The sequence below is a fragment of the Pteropus vampyrus genome, unplaced genomic scaffold, assembly GCF_000151845.1.
Source record: "Pteropus vampyrus isolate Shadow unplaced genomic scaffold, Pvam_2.0 Scaffold6, whole genome shotgun sequence".
Classification (NCBI taxonomy): Eukaryota; Metazoa; Chordata; class Mammalia; order Chiroptera; family Pteropodidae; genus Pteropus; species Pteropus vampyrus.
Window position 1 is genome coordinate 8,737,414 of NW_011888787.1, and position 19,044 is coordinate 8,756,457.

The 19,044-nt window shown below is 45.8% G+C and overlaps 1 protein-coding gene across 1 annotated transcript in view; it reads right to left on the reverse strand.

Moving 5' to 3' along the window:
• The window catches only part of KIAA1324 (KIAA1324 ortholog), a 63,406-nt gene that overhangs the window by 14,734 nt on the left and 29,628 nt on the right, over nucleotides 1–19,044 (reverse strand). The window contains exons 3-11 of the mRNA XM_011369137.2: nucleotides 17,396–17,588; nucleotides 11,992–12,139; nucleotides 11,454–11,534; nucleotides 10,712–10,817; nucleotides 10,422–10,571; nucleotides 5,081–5,169; nucleotides 1,513–1,690; nucleotides 675–803; nucleotides 208–298 (exon numbers count right to left, since the gene is read on the reverse strand). Coding sequence (XP_011367439.1) covers nucleotides 208–298; nucleotides 675–803; nucleotides 1,513–1,690; nucleotides 5,081–5,169; nucleotides 10,422–10,571; nucleotides 10,712–10,817; nucleotides 11,454–11,534; nucleotides 11,992–12,139; nucleotides 17,396–17,588 — 1,165 coding nt within the window. The remainder of the gene's footprint in view (nucleotides 1–207; nucleotides 299–674; nucleotides 804–1,512; nucleotides 1,691–5,080; nucleotides 5,170–10,421; nucleotides 10,572–10,711; nucleotides 10,818–11,453; nucleotides 11,535–11,991; nucleotides 12,140–17,395; nucleotides 17,589–19,044) is intronic.

A 19,044-nucleotide genomic window follows, 5' to 3' on the forward strand; every position in this document is an offset into this window, starting at 1 on the left:
GGGAGAGCAGTAGGTAAATTAGCATGAGCAGCAACTAAGAACCTGTATCAGCATTCAGGTTCACTTTGTCAGGCCATTACCTTGTTCTCTCTGTTCTGAACTGATACTTCAGCATGCCAGAACCCCCTCCTCTACAAGTGCCAAGGTTTGTGGGACTTGGATGAGGCTAGAGTGGCCTGGGATTCCCTTTAGTTTTGGATGCCTCACCTAAATCCTGGCACAACCAGAGTGAGAATCATGAAGTCGTTGTCTGAGGCTCCAACTGCTGTGTAAATGTGATCACCAGCCACCTCCCAGCCTGGAAAAGGAGAGCGGAGAGTTAACGCCCCAGTGGTCTTAGGCGCAGGGCAAACGTGCACCCAGATGACACTCTGGAAGAGAGAGATGGTACTGTCCTTCCAGGTGTCCAGAACCAGTGCCGAACACAAACCGTGTTACTTATCTCACTACTTTAGTCAGAGACTCTGAAGCTCTAAGAGCAAGATGTCTGGGCTGTGTGTGTGCTGTTTCTAGTCCCGTTTCTGTCTCAAACAGATTTGGCAGGATATGTGCTCACGAGGAAAGGAACTTTGGAAGGAACGCATGGTCTGATTAGCTCATTTTTCTCCAGACATCACTATGATAAAGAAACGCGAAGCTGAAAGAGCCCCTGTGGGAAGGGGAGAGGCCCTCACCTGTCATGCCCTTGTACTCAAAGTTGATCCCACTGAGAACGGTCGTTTCCATGTTCGTAGGCAGCGTGTTCCACCATTTGTATTCAAATCCCACGACAGGTTCGGTCCCAGCTGGGCAGTGGCTACAATCTGGGGGAACCACAAGATCCAGCATTCAGCAAGAAGGCTGTAGCTGCCCTGACAAGTGGCAGCAGTTGTGGGCAGCCAAGCAAGGGTGGTGCTGAGCACGCTGCAGTTCTAGTGAGTTGACTCCAAAACAGTCTGACAATGTATTTAACAAACTCAAATGTAAACACTGGCTCTTCATTTCAGCATTACAGCTATCCTACTTACCTCTCCCCCCCCCCCAAATTTTTATTTTTAAACTTAAGTGTATCTTCTAGTCTGATCCATGTATTTCATACTATTTGTCACATTTTGATCGGTAAATGCTTTCACATTAATAGGTACACGGATCCCACAACTCCCTTTTATAGCATGGCTTTCAGGTTCAGATTGTATCAAGCTGGCCATCCCAGCTCCCCAAACCTGGTCAGCATCCCTGCCACATGCCGGAAGCCTCTGTGGTGAAGATGGGGTACCCTCAGGTCTGAATCACATTCGCAGTTGGAATGAGGAGGAGGATAGGCATTTCTCAGGTGAGACTCTGACCTACACTCAGAGCCCACCCTGACCTCTCTTCCCATGAACTTAGTCCTCAGATGTGGCCTGACCCTTGCTGCCTCCCTTAGAAGGAGAGTCCGTGTTCAGCAGACAACCCTGAGCAGCACAGGGCCCCACCTGTGGGTGTTGTGGGAATGGCAATGACACAGGGACTAGATGGCAAACGGTTACCTACCAGAACCATTGGAGTACGAGCCATAAGGGCAGGGCTCGCATGTGCTGTTGCTGGTTTTGAAGAAGCCTGGGTTGCAGGGTGGGCAGCGGGTCTTCACGCCAGAGGCTGGCAGCTTCACTGCCCCCTCGAGATCCTCACCGCAGATTTTTGGCTGGGCCCATTTGTACATGAGCTGCGTCTGCAGAAATGAATTAAGAACAGCTCAGCCTGTATGGGATTTAGCACATCTTTAGGAATATTGATCTTGAGGATAAGGGGATTCTGAAAGCTCCACTGGGGTGGGGAACTTTATTTTGGTCACTGATGTATCCCAAGCACTTAGCCCAGCACCTGCCACATGGTTGTGCTCCATATCTGCTGAATGACTGTTGACTAGATGAAGAAGGATATACCTAATATACCTAATGAGGACTTGTGTGACAGGGAATGGAGTAGCCAATTGTCTCCAGAGAAAGCTCTGATTCCGATGTAGAATCCTGTTATTACAGGGTCACAGGAAAAGCAGCTGGTGAAAATTTCAGAACAGAGAAAGGCATGGAATGGAGGTGGCTTACATAACCCCTGGGGAAAGGGGGAGTGACTGAGATGTCCAAATTTGTCTTCCAGGTTGTTTCTTGTGCTTTTTCATTTATTCAGTCAGCATTTATAAGCCTATCTATATGCCAGACCTGGTGACTCAGAGATGAATGAGATGTGGCTCTTGCCCTCCAGGAGCTCATCATCTAGCAAGGGCAAGAATCACATGATAACAATCCACATGGGCATGTAGACACTGTGTTCTGGGACATAAAGGCAAGGAGGATGATGCTGATCAAAGTTCCAGTTATAAGATCAATAAGTTCTGGGGATGTAATGTACAGCATGGTGGTTACAGTTAATAAGACTGTAGTATGTACTTGAGAGTTGCTAAGAGAGTAAATCTGAAATGTTCTCACACCAAAAAAGAAATGGCAATCATGTGACATGATGGAAGTGTTAGCTAACACTGTGGTGGTCATCATTTTGTAATCTATAAATGTATCAAATCAATATGTTGTATACCTGAGAGTCACACAGTGTTATATGTCAATTATAGCTCCATAAAGCTGGGGACAGGGAGGCATGTGGAATGGTCAGCCATCAGGTCAGTGGACAAGAGAAACACTGTGTCTGTCACTTACTAGGGCCATCCCTAGGGTCTTTTGATGGAAGCATTGGATACAGAAGAGGAGATGATCTGAAGGAGGCCCCTGGTGAGTTGGGTGAGGCTAGGTAGCTCCAAGCTTCCTATGTGGCCCTTGGGTCAAGGTGGAGACAAAAGGCGCTCTTGTGATTGCATTGAGGTGATGATGAAAATGATCTGTGCAGCATACCATACGTATGAAAAGGTGCACGAATTAGGCATCTGTCCATTTTATTCAGGATGAGAAATGACAAAGTCTTAGAAGGAGCCTGTGCTGCCTTCACTGAATGTGAGCCCTGGGGCTCCTCCTCCCCCGCCCAGCTCAGCTTTCCTCCCAGAGAAGAGCAGCCAATGGCCAGAGCCCCAGGCTGTGCTCTAACTTATCCCACCCAGCCTATTTCCTTGCTTGTCATGGAAAGAACTGTCTGGGGAGCAGGAAAACTGCTGTGGGCCATCTCTTGGAGCAGTACATTAGCAGCCCCAGTGGGTTGGCCATTAAGGTCCCAGAAAAACCACTGAGGCACAGCAAAGGCTGCAAGGGCAATCACGGGGGTCGGCGCAAGGTGTGTTCCTTGATTTTAAAATACAGCTTGGAAGACAGGCAAACTGAAATCATGAAACCGAGCAAAACCAGAGTGGGCATGAGGCACGAGACTTCTGTAAGGTGTTCCTGGGGACTGCACATACACATACACTCCACAGGGCTTCTTCCCTGAGCTTTGGCTGGGGTGAATGGTGGGAGCGCTAGCTCTGGCCCAACCCAGCATCTGAACTCCCCAGAGGTCAGGCGAGGGCAGACACCAGGCTCGGGCGCAGCAGAGCACAATACAGATCTAGAAGGCTTTGGCCTAAGCCAGGCAGGCAGTGGGGCAGAAGGAAGCAAAGATAGCCATATTCAGCCATATGATAGAGAAGAGGAGCAGGACTGTCCTCATTTAATTTGTGAGTCAACTGAGGATAAGAAAATGACAATTTTTACAGGGTCATATAGAACATCAGACCCTATAGAACTGAGCTGATAATAGCCATTCTCACTTAGCTACTGGGGAAGGAGATGATGCTCCAAACATGAGGGCTGGGGGAGGGATGGGAGGAAGAGATGACTATGATAAACAATCACTGTTAAGGACCAGACTTTATCCCATGCTTAATTAGCAAAAGGAGGATTCAGGCAGCTGTCCAGCCAGCAAATATTTATGCATCCTAATAGCCAAGCACGTGCTTGGTGCTGAATGCATATTTCCCTACTCCTAATTCTATCTTCTTGAGAAGCTCTGCGTTAGAGGTACAGACAATACACCCAGAGTGCCTAAGAGATCCCTCCACTTGTGCCCTTGAGCCATCCCTGCTCACTGACTGCTGTTTCTCCCACTTAACAGGAACATGCCTGCCTCCTCTATCCCTGCTGGGCCCTCTGCCTGGAAAGGGCAATGACTCCCGCCTCATTTCATTCAGGTCTCTGCTCAAATGTCATTTCCTCAGAGACGTCATCTTTACCCTCTCTAAAATAGCTTCTCCACCCTCCGTCATTCTCTGTCTCCTAATCCTGTTTTATTTTTACTCCATACCACTTATTTCCATCCCTGTATTACATACCCTTTTGTTGTTTATCCGTTGTTCTCTCCACTTGCTCCCCAACAAGAACTAAGCTCCCTGAGAGTGGACGTTCCCTTGGTTTTGTTAATTGCTGTGTCCCTAGTGCCTAGCACAGTGACCGACTGTTGAAATGAACAAATGACCTCCTCTGAGAGGCCTTCCCTGGCCCCCAGTCCTAGTCACTTCTCTTCCAGGGTCCCCCAGTGCCCTGCACATCTTGCTGCCTTGGTCAGGCCCACCTCTCCCGTCTGCATGCTCCCACACAGGACCATGCTCCCTGAGGGCAGGGGCCTGTCTTAGAATCTGATTCTCCAGCTGGAGCACAATGCCTGGCACAGTAGTTAATACTCAAAAGAAAATTACTGCTGACTCGGTGACGATGGGGACTACAAAGGAAAGTCTTTCTGAGGCAGAAGGCTGGGGGCAAGAGGGAACCAGCAGACCCTTCAAATCAGTTCATTCTCCAGTAAGCAAGGAAGAGGCGCAAATCTGATGCGTTCCATGCAGAAATAAGTGTGCGTGGGCAGACAGTCATTGCCCAGAGGTGCTAAGCAAATGGAAGAAATCAAAAGAAAATGAAATGGCCTTTTGAAACACAGCCTATATGAATACGCGATTGAATAAATGCAGCAAAAACAGTTTCTGACCTGAAAATGAATGAGGTCATCTCACTTTGCCTCCCACTGGCACCAGGGTCACTGCAGAGGTCTGTGGGGTTTTTTTTCTGGTGCCAGCGTCAGTGACTGCTGGAACTCCAAATGTGTAAAGCCCAGGAAATGGGCAAAGGGACCCCAAGATCATGCTACCTACCTCTCCGTTGGCATCACAGGCTGTGTGTGTGTAGAAGTAGTCTTTGTCTGTGCAGGCTGGGCGTACTTTGCAGGAAGAGGATCCTTTTTCTAAATTGCAAAAGCAAGGACAAATATATGAAGTTATGTAAGAAAGCAGAGCTCTTGACCACTAGCTCATGACCTTTTGACCCCCAAGACCCTGGGGTACAGCACGACACAGACACTGCAGGAAGCAGAAACTCCTGCTTACCCGCCCTTCCCTTTGCCTCAGTGGCAGCATTTCCAGTCCCTGAAGCCCTGCCCCGATAGCCCTTTGTACCTCTCCCTGGTGCTGACAGGAAACCACCTGGCCCGCACTCTGGACAGGGTGCAGACAAGTGGACTGGACCAGCAACAAGGGCAGGTAGCTAGAAAGAGCCTCTTGCAGATTAACCACCACCAACCCAAGTTCCCTGAGACTCGCCATCTTCCAGGAGCCTCAGAATTCTGACTTTGTGCGGTTTCTACTCCTGAAGGGTCGAAGCGAAACACAGGAAAGCTTAGGCCCATGCCTTCATAATCTTATTCCAGTCCTTTCTCTGAATTTCCTCTTAATATTTTCTTCCCACTTTCTCCACCCCGCCAGGCATCTCAGCACTCTCTCGAACCCTCGACCTGCACCCAATGACAAATGTTATTAACTGTCATTTTATTTATTTTGCTCTCTGTAAGTTCTCATGTCTGTGTTGGTTCTGCTTTAACCCTTTGAACCCCTGGAGAGCAAGAACTGTTTCAATGAATCCCTTTTTAAGCAATGGATTTCACCTTTTTTGGATTACGAACCCTTTTGAGAAAAAAAAAAAAAAAAAAGTGTTTCCTTTATCCAGAAAGATAAATATAATTCATGCAAATAAATTTGTAAAATTTTCAAGAACTTTACTTTCCCCAGAATAAAAACCACTGTTTTATAGAGTGCCAGTACAATACTACTACTAGTACTACTAGTACTGCTACTAACACTACTGTCTCCACTATTTCTAATATGACTACCGTGCCACCTGCAGGCAAGCATTTGCTAATGGTGAGACTGCCCCTCTCTCTCTGTTACCTGACAGACACAGTAGGGTAGAGTGGAATGAGATTTTAAGTTAGGCAGATCTGGGTCTGGATCCCACTTAACTATTTAGTAGCTGTGTCACTTTAGGCAAGTTTCTTAACCTCTTTGAGCCTGAGTGCAATCAGCTGCAGAGCAGGAATAGTAATATCTACGTTACTGGAGCCAGCACATAGCTGGTGTGTTGTAAGCAGGGGCTCACTAAATGCTGGTAACTATTATTACCTGGATTTATAAGAATTATTTTTATTTAGTAACTGTCACAGTATTTTAAATAAGGATTAAAAGTCTCTTTTCCTTCCAGTTAAGGGCTTATTTCTCAACCGATCCCTTCTTCTTCCCAAAGCACCAAATGAATTCCTAGATCATAAAATCTCCTAATTACTGCCGTGCTGGCCTGTGCTGGGGAGTTCCCTCAGCCACACATTTCCACACCTCTTCTATCTCTGTCTTATTAGCTCAGGCAAGAGGGAACTACTGGCTGAGAAACAGCTGGGGTCTTCTCAGCTCGTTTACTTGGTTAATAAGCAGAAGGCCTAATTCAGCATAGAGGAATCCGGGGACTTCTGCTTTTTTAAGATTTATTTATTGGGGTGACATTGGTCAATAAAATTATGTAGGTATCAAGTGTGCATTTCAATGATACGTCATGTGCATATTGCATTGTGTGTTCTGCTTTTGACCGGCGTGGCCAGGAGAAATTGGAGGAGGAGCTGTTGAAAACATGCAAATTTCCAGGAGCTTGCATATCGGATCTAGCAAATTGCAAGTTACCTGTTAGAAAGTGCATTCCACACAAGGACCTTTCTCTGCCTGTCAAATATTTGCTCAACCTGACACCCTAGCTCCAGGTTCTATCACAGATGGTCCAGCTGTTTACACAATGAACAACTGCTAAGGTAGTTTTAATAAATGATTAACCCAAATGCTGAGACAGACTTCGCTTTTCTAGTTCAAGTTTCATGGTGGTATTTAAGTTGGGTATTAGTCAAGTTTGAGAGATCCGCCAAGATGTTTGGTGAGAAAGTGAAAAATGATTCCTGTAGGATTGGCCTTGGTCAAAACTTTAAGCATGTAAAGTTTATGTTGGGGGCTCCAACTCCTCTTCCTGCACCTTCCGCCTCCTTTTAGTGTTCTCCCTGTCTCCGGGAGTACAATGTTCTCACTCTGATCCATTTTATGAAAGGAAAACATTTCCTCCGAGAAGTGAGGTACCTAATGAATGCATGCCCCGCCCCCCTCCCCTCAGATACCACCTCACACTCTGAGCAAATCCCTTAACCTCTCTGAGCTGTTCTTTATTCATTCGTAAACGGGGCAGTCACTCCTGTACTGTGCTCTGAGTAATAAATGAGATAATATTTTGTAAGTTGTAAAGTACTATACAGGTGACATATTATTATTGTTATCTATGCCAAGAGTATCTTCATATTAGAAGAAGACTGCTGGGACAGGCCTTAACGTAGATGAATTAATAAAATTGCTATGTGCCAGGCACTGTTCTAAATCCTTTACCTGTATTATTTAATCCACACAGTAACACTATGAGGTAGATATGATTGTTGTCCTTCCCATCTTATGGATCAGGAAACTGAAGCACAGACAAGGAACTTGCCCAAGGTGGCACAGCTAGTAAGTGGTGGAGCAGGGATTTGAACCATAGTAATTTAGGTGTGGAGTCCATGTTCTTAAATCCCATGCTATCCTATTAGGGAATGAATCCCTAATATTAAATGTAACACAAAAGAATTAATCCTAATAATCAAATTTTAGGTGTCAATGAGAGAGATGCTTTCGTTCAAGCCTTTGTCCTTAACATCTCCACCCCAATGGCTCCGCCTCAGTCTAGGTCCTGGACACCAGCATGGGTAGCTGATGCGAAATGTCCCAACTAGGGCCTCTGCCTCCAGCCAGTTGTTCCTTTCCTTGTCCATTTTCCAAATGGGAACCAGAGTGATCTTTCAAAAGCTCAAGCCAGATCAAGTCCATCTTAAAATTCTTTACTGGCCTCCACTGCTGAAAAGATCAAATCCCAGTTTTTGAGCAGTGGCACAGAAGGACTGATCCAAAATCTGCTCCCTGCCGTCTCAGCTTTGGGTGTGACTTCTTTCCAAGTAAGCTCCAGCCATGCTAGCTACTCAAAGTTCCCTGAGCCTTCTGGCCTTGGCTCACACTTCTTCTAGGACATTCTGCCCCCATCAAATTACCAACTCATCTTTCAAGACTCAGCTTATCTCTCAAGACCACAGCTAATGAAGCCTTTCCTCTCTCCCTAGAGAAGACTGACTGCTTCCCTTCTTTGCCTCCACTGCATGCCATACTCAGTGCTCCTATCCCAGAACCTCCTGCACCGTGAAGTTACTACCCTCAGGTATTTCCGCCTTTTCCACTTTTCAACATAAACTGGAAGGCAGGCACCAGCTCTAACCCTAGCACCAGGTTCAAGCCCTGGCACCTAGCAGGCACGGGAACTTATTTGTAAATGGATGGTTGAATGGTCACAGAGTCTCCTGTCACTCCCTTCGTGCACATTCTATCAAAGGGACTCATCAGACTGTATTTTCCCAGCTTCCCACTGACCCTGTATTCTGGAAGAGTCAAGTCAAAAAGAAATTGTGGCTCTTTTTGTACCCCTCGCTGGTGAGATGGTCAGCAAGCTGACTGTGCTCGCTATAATAAACACTCACTCCCCAGTCAAAGGGGTGGACTGAGAAATCAGTGGCAGAAGCAGAACAGACTCTAAGAATTCAGACTCCCAACCTAACACTTTCCTAACAGCTTTCTGGATAAAAATCAGTTTACACAGAGTTGATCAGAATACTCTAGGCAGTTTTGTTTTGTTTTGTTTTTTAAGAACCACCTTGCCATTCAAATGCTTGTACAAGGGTTGGGCTGGAAAGGGAGCTAGAGACTAACAAAGGCTGCCATTGATGAAGTGGGGAAGAAGAATAAGAAATTCAAGTGGAAAAACAGGAATTTAGACTTATAGATAAGAACTTCCCTCAAGATCTAAACATTCCTGTTTTTGCTGAAAACTGCACTCATTTGGCAAGATCTGTATAGATAAATAGGATTTTTGTTTTAGAAATAGTGTAAAAATAAGCAGTTCAGAAGGTCGATCGCTGGTCTTGGCTGAGCAAACATACTGTAGCACCTGTGTGACAACGGGTGGGTGTGCTCTGTACGGATACAGGGGTCTGCTTGAGAGAGGGCCTTGAGTGGACTTGTATATGAGTCTGTGTGACAAAGGAAAATGGAATAGTTATGAGTGTTTGCAGGGGAAAAGAAGGGACTCTCTCTTTCCCTACTAGTTCATTCAGAACCTGTCTTGGAGATTGGCCCCCTTGGCCAACCACTGGACTTCCTGAGCAGAGGGCCCTCTGGGAGCAGTGCCCATCTTATACCAGAGCCCTGCTGCCCCTGAAGCCCCCTCAGTGACCAGGCCCTGTTTCTTAAGTTGGGATATTTGGGGAAGCTATCCAGAGACTGCAGAAATAGGCTGCTTTGACTGTCCTCTTATTTTCCCTTAAAACAGTGAGTGGTTTTTAAACTGTGTTCTCCTGAAAAGGCCTGCTTTGAATTCAGTGGCTGCTTAGGCTGATAAAAGATTATAAGTTCCGTCTTTAGCTCTTGCTATTAAAATGTTTTGCTCGTAAATAGAGCCTTATGACTTTTCTAAATTAACTTTGATAATTGTTATAAATTAAAATATATAAATGTATACTTCCAATCTACTATATCTATTATTTATAATTATAATCTTATACTTAATAAGGTTTCATTTAAAAAATTGTACTGCTTAAAAAAAAAAAGATTGCAACCCCTTTCCCTAGCTCTCCTAAGCCTCTAACCCTGAGTTGCTTTTCCTTCTTGCTATGGCATCGTGCACTTTTTACTGTCTAACATACTATATAAATTTCTACACATGTATTATTTATTGTTATTGTTTACGTCTGTCTTCTCCCCTCCCGAATGTAAATTCCATGAAGACATGGAGCTTTGTCTGTTTTGTTCACTGCTGTATTCCAAGCACCCAGAATAGAGCCTGGCAGATAGTAGAGCTCAATAAATACCTATTGAATGATTTCAGTTTTATTTCCAGAGTGATTGGTGGAGTGTGGATTGGCAAGGGTCCTCTAGGGTCCAGAAGGCAAGAGTTTAAGAATTATCGGTCTTGAGCTTGACCAGATGGATGGCTGTACTTCCTGTTTCTCCCAGGGTTCGTTGGTAGCCCCCACCAAACTCTTCCCGTCCTCAGAAACATCACCTGAGTATTTGTCAGGGTCACACTGATGGCAAGAAGTTTCTCCCTTATTTGAATAAGAGTTGGCTGGACAAAGTTTGCAAAAAGAGGAGCCCTGCTTGTCTGCGTACGTGCCGGGTTTGCAGGGGAAACATTCTGACGTGTAGGCCACCCCTAGGGAAGAAGAACAGCATAGAAAAGCAAAAATTGATCCTAAGGACTGAGCCCCCTGGGAACTGACCCCCACCCTCCCCAAAGAGTTACAAGGCCAGAAATTCAGCAGCAGACTCCAGCCCCAGCCCTGCTCTTCGTACCTGTTATGGCAATGTTTCTCACCAGCACAGGCTTGGAGACTTTGGACCACACTGAGAAGGCCGTGGTTCTCCAATAGAGGACATTATTGCCTCGATTTAGCTCGACCTAAAAACCACCAACAGGAAGAGTTAGTTCAGTCTCAGAAAACAGATAACCCTAGTCCGCTGGATTAACCTCTCGTTGGGACCTCCTCTCACACACAGTCTGTTTGGCAGTGCCTCTTCTGATCCTCCCCCTCAACTTCCTCAGCTTTGCCCTTCCTCCCATCTCGGTTTAGCTCCCCTCTCCTTCTAAGCCTCCTCTACCCCCTCCCCTGCCCTCTCCTGCTTCTCCTTCAAGCACAGATACCATGAGCCTCTCTGTGGTGAGACTGGTATGAAGGGACCTGAAGGTGCTGACAGAAGGGGCACTGTTTCTATTTATTCTTCTCTCATTCTTCTCTGCTTCTGCTTATCCGTGCCCCATCCCCAGAAGACCTGGCCCTTAAACCTGGAAAGCTGCTTGTCCTTGGAGTCAAGTCATAGGAACAAGTCAGCACACACCCATATTCTGTGAACTAAAGAAGAGAGAAATTATAGCATCCTCATCATGTCAGACCTCTGCTCTCCAGGGAGAGAGGGGTTGAAGCCCGAGCTGGGAGGAAGTACTCCTTAGAGGAAAGGCCTTTGGTCCCTGTCTTGGGATTTCTAGGAAAGGCTGGTATCTCCAGGAAAGGCTTAGGAAGGCTGGTATGATACTCACACTGTGGAATTCCCATCCTTTCTCTGTGGTCTTCATCCACCTGGAGTCATCTGCATTGGGCTGGCACTGGTCATTCTGAACCTGAGGCAGGAGGAGTTGGGAGCAGAGTCTCAGCCTTCTGAAGGAATGGGTTCCTTACCCCACACTGCAGCAGCCTTTCAGGGACCCCTTCTCAGGAAAGAAGAGTTGCCAATTTCCTTTAGGAGCGGAGCTCAGAACATATGAGCCTTGAAGCAGGGCGGGAGCTAGTCACACACACAGAATGTCAGGGTATTGACACCAAAGAAGTAACTTGGAACTCAGAAAGGGTTACATGCTGCTTTCGTGTCCGAGCAGGGCAAAACCCCTAGGAACTCCCAGATTCTACTCTTCCACCTCAGAGTCCCTCGCCTCTTGAAGCTTCAACTCATTTTGCCCACATTTCTCTCTAGAAGGAAAACCACTGTGGAAATCTCCCAAGCAGGACTATACTTGTCATTCCTTCAAATGAATCTGAGCATCTTTACCTCCCACCCCTCCTCCTTGGTCTGGGGCTTACAAAAAACTCAAAGATGATGCTGGAGTCTGGGTAGTAGTATTCGAAGTTGACAGTGCCCGACTGCTTCAGGTTGACGGCGTACATCAGCGTGGCCGTGCACTCGTCTGTGTTGGAGGAGATGTAGTCGCCAAGGGGAACCCACTTGGACCTGTGAGTTGGAATGGAGCCAAGTTCAGTATCAGGGCCATGGCCCATCAGGCTTTGTGTGATGTGCAGGTCTCATGTCCTGCTAGGTCTCTGGGGCAATTCCAGATTTGTGCTTCACAAGCAGAAGCTTAGACCTGAAAATACTCAGTGAAGAATGACTTCCATTTAAGGAGACTGGAGGTACAGCCAACAAGAGGTGTGCCCCCACATTATACAGAATTACCCAGAAGATAGATGGCAGGTGAAGTGGGGGGGTGCGGATAACATTTATTAGTTGCTTACTATCTCCCAGGTACTAAACTGCTTTATGATTTTTTTTTCATCAATAAGAAGTAGTATGTAATGGATGATGAAACTGAGGCTTGGCGAGTATCTTACCCAACATATGCAGCCAGCAAGTGGCAAGGCTGAGATTCAAACCCAGGTCAGCCTAACTCCAAAGCTGTCACAAAAAGTCAGTAGATACAGCTGTTCTTCAGGACTCATAAGTCCATCAGTCTACTTCACCTGTTTTTTCTGGAAATGTCCACTTTTAGATGCTACAGGTAACTAGATTTTATGGGATGGGGAAGGCATGTTGATTTAATTTTCTAAATATCTCTCAACTCAGGCCACTCTGCCCAAGGGCTGGCTCTCCCTCCTCTTCCCCACCACTACCCTCAGCTCATTTAGTTGGCCTCCTAACTCACCTTCCTGCATCTAGTCCTGTCTCCTCCAAACCCTTCGCACTGTGGCTGGAGAGACCGTCCAAACAAAAAGCTGACCATGCCACTTCCCTGCTTAAAACCCCTGTGACTGCCTGTTGCCCTTGGGATAATTACAGATTCCTCACCCACTCTCTATACTGCAGCCTTAGAGAATTTCTTTTGATTTTTCTGTTCTCTCACCCCTGGGTCTTGCCACATGATATTCCCTCTTCCTGGAATAAACTTCTCCCTCCTCCCTCTGTTAATCCTTACTTGTGTCTTAGAATAAATGCCATCTAATCTGAGAAGTCCTTGACTCTTCACCTGCCTCGGCCGTGTGTGCCCTTAACTCTCACTGTTTCCCGTCTCCAACCTCCTTCCTGTTACACACTCCTGTCCCCACCGCCAGGTCACCGCCTTCCTGAATTTGGTGCTTCATATCCTCATGTAGTTCTCTGTCCCTTACTAATTATGTATGTATCACCAAACAACATATTATATAGTGCTTTGCATGTTTTTTAAATTTTAGGTGAATGGTATCATAATTATGTGTTCTGAAATTGCTTTTTAAAATTTTTTTTTGCTCAATATAATGATTGTGGGATTCACCCATAATTCACTCCTGTAGCTCTTCTATTCATTTTTACTACTTTATAATATTGCTTTGTATGGCTCTACCATATTTATTATGCATTACTTGTTGGTGGATATTCCAGTCGTTTCCAATTTTTCGCTATTGAACACACTCTGTTTGGAACATTCTCCTCCTGTCCCCTGATGCCCATGTCTGAATGCAATGCCTGGGAGTAGAACTGCCCGGTTAGAGGCTGTATGAACCTCCAGCCTTACCAGCTACTGCCACATTGTTTTCCAAAGTGGTTGCTTCAGTTTACACCCATAGGCAGTGTAAGAGGGTTCCTGTTGCTCCTCCTCCTCCCCCAGCTTGGAATGGTCAGACTTTAAAATCGTCGCCAACATGATGTGATAGGAGATAGCGTCTCATTGGGCTGTAAATCTTCTCTCCTTAATTATTAATGAAATTGTGCATCTTTTCTTAGTTTGTTTGCAATTTGGTTCCCTCTTCTGAGCAAACATTAATAATTCTTTAATTGTCTGTCCTCCTGGCTGGTTTGCAGATGCTGTGAGGGGAGAGACCAGACTTTCCTTGCTTACTATTGTATTGCCAGCACCAAACCCTGGGCCTGGTCCAATGGACGGACTCAGAGGATTAAACAGATAAAGGTGGGAAATGGGTGATCAAAGACAATTCTACTATTTCACTATTTTGCTTGAAACCAGCCCAGATCTCTAATTATTAATAATGGCCAGTTAAGGGGACCTCAGATTCGTCCACTGGTTTCCCTCAGTGTTGATCAGAATAATATAGTACTTAGAGCTCTTCCACAGTTAGTGTTATTCTCAAATGGAAGCATAACCAAAATATCTAAACTGAGCTCATCCAAGACACCCCAGGTACCTCACGCTATTGATGTCTCCTATTGAAAGAGACAGTACATATTGCTGATGTGCTCCCTGGCATCAGCTATAAATAACTCCTGAAGTTGGATGAATAATTAAAAGGATGCCGTAAGTAGGTTACATTTGCAAAATGCATCACAATTCTGTTTGTCAGAGTTGTTTCTGGTGAAGATCATTTCACGTTCAATAATAACAACATGTCTTGATTGATTTCTAGTGCCAGACATCGCTCCAGATTCTTGACACGTATCATCTCCCTATGACAACCTATAGAAAGAACGCTCTTTTTTATGATGAGGAAACTGAGGCATGAAAGTGATTAGGAAACTTTCTCATGGTCATTTAACTGTGATCTACTTATACCTGCTTTGTTTTACTGTGGCCCTAGGGAAAGGCAAGCTTTCTAAGAGGAATTCTCACATGGCGGCCACCCAGACACCCCACCTGGCTCATGCTGTGTGGCACTGTTTCAGAAGTTCAGGTTAGAAAGAAGAAACTGTATAGGAAAACTTAGAAGCTTCCAATGTTTGAAACCCTTTTTAATGTTTATATCTATCTCTCATTCCTGTCTTACCTTTGCAGTAATTGGGCTTCTGTCCTTTACTCTCCACTAACACACAATATCCTTTTTATATTACTCTCTCTTTACTCCTCTTCTCTCTTGATTATTCCAGTTTTGGATCTGAAGACTCTTTTCGGCATCTTAAGTCCTGGGACATTTATCCGGGAACTGAAGATGGCTGACCCTGTGAAGGGTCGGGATCTTGCCGTAGAAACTTGGGTTGGCCTGTATTGTTCCCAATTATTTATTTCATGTGGACTTTTTACCAGATGTTAGATGTTGAAGACACAGCAAAAGAACAAGACCTGATCCCCCTCCTCTTGGAGCTTGAATTCTATTTCTAGTTGAGGAGACACAAACTTAACTAATCACACAATCATGTAGCAATAACTATGATAAGTGCCATAAGAAGAAAAACAAGATGATACAGAGTAACTGGACTCTCTGGGGTCAGGGATGGTGTCTTTGAGGAAGTGACATTGAAGCAAAGACCTGAGAGTGAAGCAGGAGTCAGCTAGGAAAAGAGTTGGAGAAGAGGGTGTTCAGAGGCCCCAGGATGGAAGGAGCATGGCAGCCAATGTGTCCGGAGCACAGTAAGCACGAGGGGAGGTACTTGAGAGAAGCTGGAGAAATGAGCAGTGGGCAAAGGCCGGTCCGGACAGGGCCCTTCAGGCCATGGCAAGTACTGGATTTTATTCCAAGAGCAATAGGAATCCATAGAATCCAGGATTTTGAGCGGGCAAGTACTGTGGTTGGGTTTGTATTTTAAGAAGTTCAGTCTGGCTACTGAGTGAACAGTGGCCTGGAGGAGGCTGGAGTGGAAGCACAGACTAACTGGGAGGCGCTAGAGGAAGAACGGGCAGGAGGCGACGCTGGCTAGCTCGGGTTAGGTTAGAGGCAGTGGGCATGGATTCAGGGAGATACCAGACACTTGGTATCTTGGTACCAGCTCGGTTCTCACCTTCCTGAGCGGAGTGGGAAAATCACAAAACCTCTCTATATGGCCATCTCCTCTCCACTTCTACAGAGGAGAAACATTCTTCCCCCCGCCCAGGGGTGTCATGGACACTTTGAGATCCAGGCCCTTCAGGATCCGTGCCGTGGAAGTGCAGGTTGTTATTAACTGGCCACATCCTGCCTTGCTGAGAGGTAATGATTTCCGGACTTTCAGTGCAATCCCCTGAGAGGGAGAAACCCTTTCTTCTCTTGGATAAGAATTGATTGAGTGAGTTGGGCCTGCACCGTGGCCAGGATAGTCACATTCTCCATTAGGACACAGATGGGGGCTGGTTGTCTTAACCTACATATTATCCCCCTTTCCAGCTTTAATCCTCTCTAGCTTTATCTCTGATGCCAATGTTATCATGCTGATGATTTTGACACATAATATTGAACTCTAAAATAACATTGTAATTGGAATATTAAATGCCTGCTGCCTGGCTCTGACAATGGTACTTCTGGAAGATTTAAATATAAGAAATAAGTATCAGTTTCAGAAATCCAAGTGTAATACAACTATTATGTCCTTTTTATCCTTTTAATTATTTGAGTACAAGAGAAACTTTCATGTATGTACTTTTCTCCCACATTCTCTGTCAATATTTAGTGAAGAGCAGCAGATGATTGTCTTTTACATCTATGTGTCCTCCCACTTTTCCTCCCTAGGACCCAACATTGCCTTGCACACACTAAATTATTTGAAGGTGGCTGCTTCGGGCAGTACAAAGCTTAGGACTAGGTAGGAATTCCATTCTCAGCAGTCGTAATCTGGGTAACGAAGGACAATTCATTTAACCTCGCTGAGCCTCCGGTTCTTCATCCGTGTAATAGGAGCAGTTATACTTATTGCACAGTGTTCTTGTGAGGATTATAGAAAATAATATAGGTAAAGCATGCAGAATAGTGTGAACTATAGAAGGCACATCATTTAATTTCTGTCCCTGGCATTATGTGTCCAAAGATTTGACACGGAGAGCTTACCAGTTCTCCAAGCACACTGGGCTGAGCTTTCAGTTACTGAATAGTTGGAAAGTTATCTGGTCACTGGGATCTCAAAGGGTTTGAAAGATATCAGCCACCACTGACCAAAGCTCCGGTCCTACTCTGTCTCCCACAAGCCTATGAACTCAGGTTTGGCAGACAGGTTTTAGAAGTCAGCACCAAAGCCAGGAAGACAGCCTGTGCTTTGCACATTGTGTTGCAAATGAGTTGAGGATGTTTATTGGCTTATCCAGAATTCTGTGGTGGCAGTCCCACTGGATTTTATTTTAAATGGACTGAGCCATTAAACCCTTGTCCATCTTACCCACCTCCATGTTTTTCACCTATCACAAATGCCTGTCCATCATTTAGTAAGCTTAGGTCAGTGAATGGGCCGAGGTGGATGTCACATTCAACAGTCCTGTGGGGACCTGTTCCATCCTCCCTGCCCAGCCGGATGAGCAGGAGAAGAGGCTCGAGTGCTCCCTGCAGCTCCTTCCCCAATATGGGGAGGAGGGAGCTTAGGGGGTTGGAGAGGATGGGGACTCACAAAGTACAGTTCTCGGTGGACTCAGCGGTGCTGTCGTCAATCTCCATGTTGGTTGAGAGGCTGGCAAAGCCATGGGGCAGCTCATCCCATTCGTCGAACCGGATGCCCGTGCCAAGCGAGTAGCGGCCCTCGGCGCACGGCTTACACGACTGGTCCTTCATGTCCAGAAACTCTCCGGCTTTGCAAGAAAAGGCTGGAACACAGAGCAGGGACAAGGGTGGGGTGGTGAAGCCCCTGCTGCCCCAGGAGAAGTGGGTGGGTTGTGGGCATCCTAAAGGGAGGAGCAGAGGATTGAGGTCTAGGCATTTAGCCCACTATGATTTAGAGCCATAGCTCATCTTGTTCCATTCTATTTACATGGACTGTCCAGATAGGCAAATTCACAGAGACAGACAGTAGATTTGTGGTGCCAGGGAGTCAGGGGAGGGGTCTGGGGGAGAGATTACAAAGGGATTTGATGTTCCTTTTGGGGCTGATGAAATGTTCTGAAGTTAGTGGTGACGGTTATGCAACTCTGTGAATCTTCTAAGAACTGATGAATTTTACACTTTAAAAGGGTGAATTTTGTGAAATGTAAATTTCTCATTAAAGCTGTTATTAACAACAACAACAGCAACAACAAAGATGTAAGGCCATGGAAGCTCTGCCTTGCTGTGAGGCTTAGGCTTGTCCCTGTCAGTCTCATTTCCCAAGAGAGCAGATTCTGCCTTTCTGAGCTCGCCAGGGAAAGGAATACCATGGCCTCTCGTGCTGACCCCTCTGAATAGTGCCTGGCCCTTCAGCCTTGCGTTTCCCCCTTGAGTCTCTGGCCTCTGTCTCTTCCTTTCTGGTTCCATTGCCACCATGCTGGTTGGGATTCTCATGACTTTTTAGCTCAACCTCTGCACTGTCCTCCTAACTAGGTCCCCATTTCTTGTTTTTGCTCATTCTGTGGTCAGAAGTATCATTCTAAAACCCTGATGTGTACTGTTGTTCCTATTATTTAAAAAATAATTGGGCAATCCCCTTTGATTATAGAATTAAGCTCTCAGCCTGGCATTCAGTCTTCCAAAATTTTCCCCCAACCTAACTTTCCAGCTTGATCTCCCACTGCAGACCTTTCTCCACCCCAGCTCCATCCATCGCCTTCCCTGTGCTGCCTCCTTCCCAGACTATATGTTCTTCCCTGAATGTGTCTGGTGTTCTTTCACCTCTAAACTTTTGCTCATGGTTCCCCCAGCTGTTCCTGATCCCTAAGCATCCATAACGCCCATTCTTTTTCACTTCACATTAACACATCATATTGACGTGTGCCTCCCACTAGGCACCGAGCTCCTCCAGGGACGGTGGCTCAGTGACTGACACAGACATAGCAGGAGCTCCATAAAGGTTTTACTGAAAAAAATGAATGGATGAATGAATGTCTGCTCCTTCCACCAGACTGTGAGCTTCTGAAGGCAGAGACTGTGCCTTACTTATCTCTGATTCACACAGCACAGGCACAAAGAAGGAGCTCAGTAAAGTTGGCCAAGTTAACTGAAGATGGCTCATCTGTTTCCATTAGTCACCCTTCAGTTCTGCTCAGATCTTAGCAATATCCATTCGTTAATTTAACAAGTATTTACTCACCTACCGGACAAGGTACTGTGCTAAGCTTATTTTAGAATTTA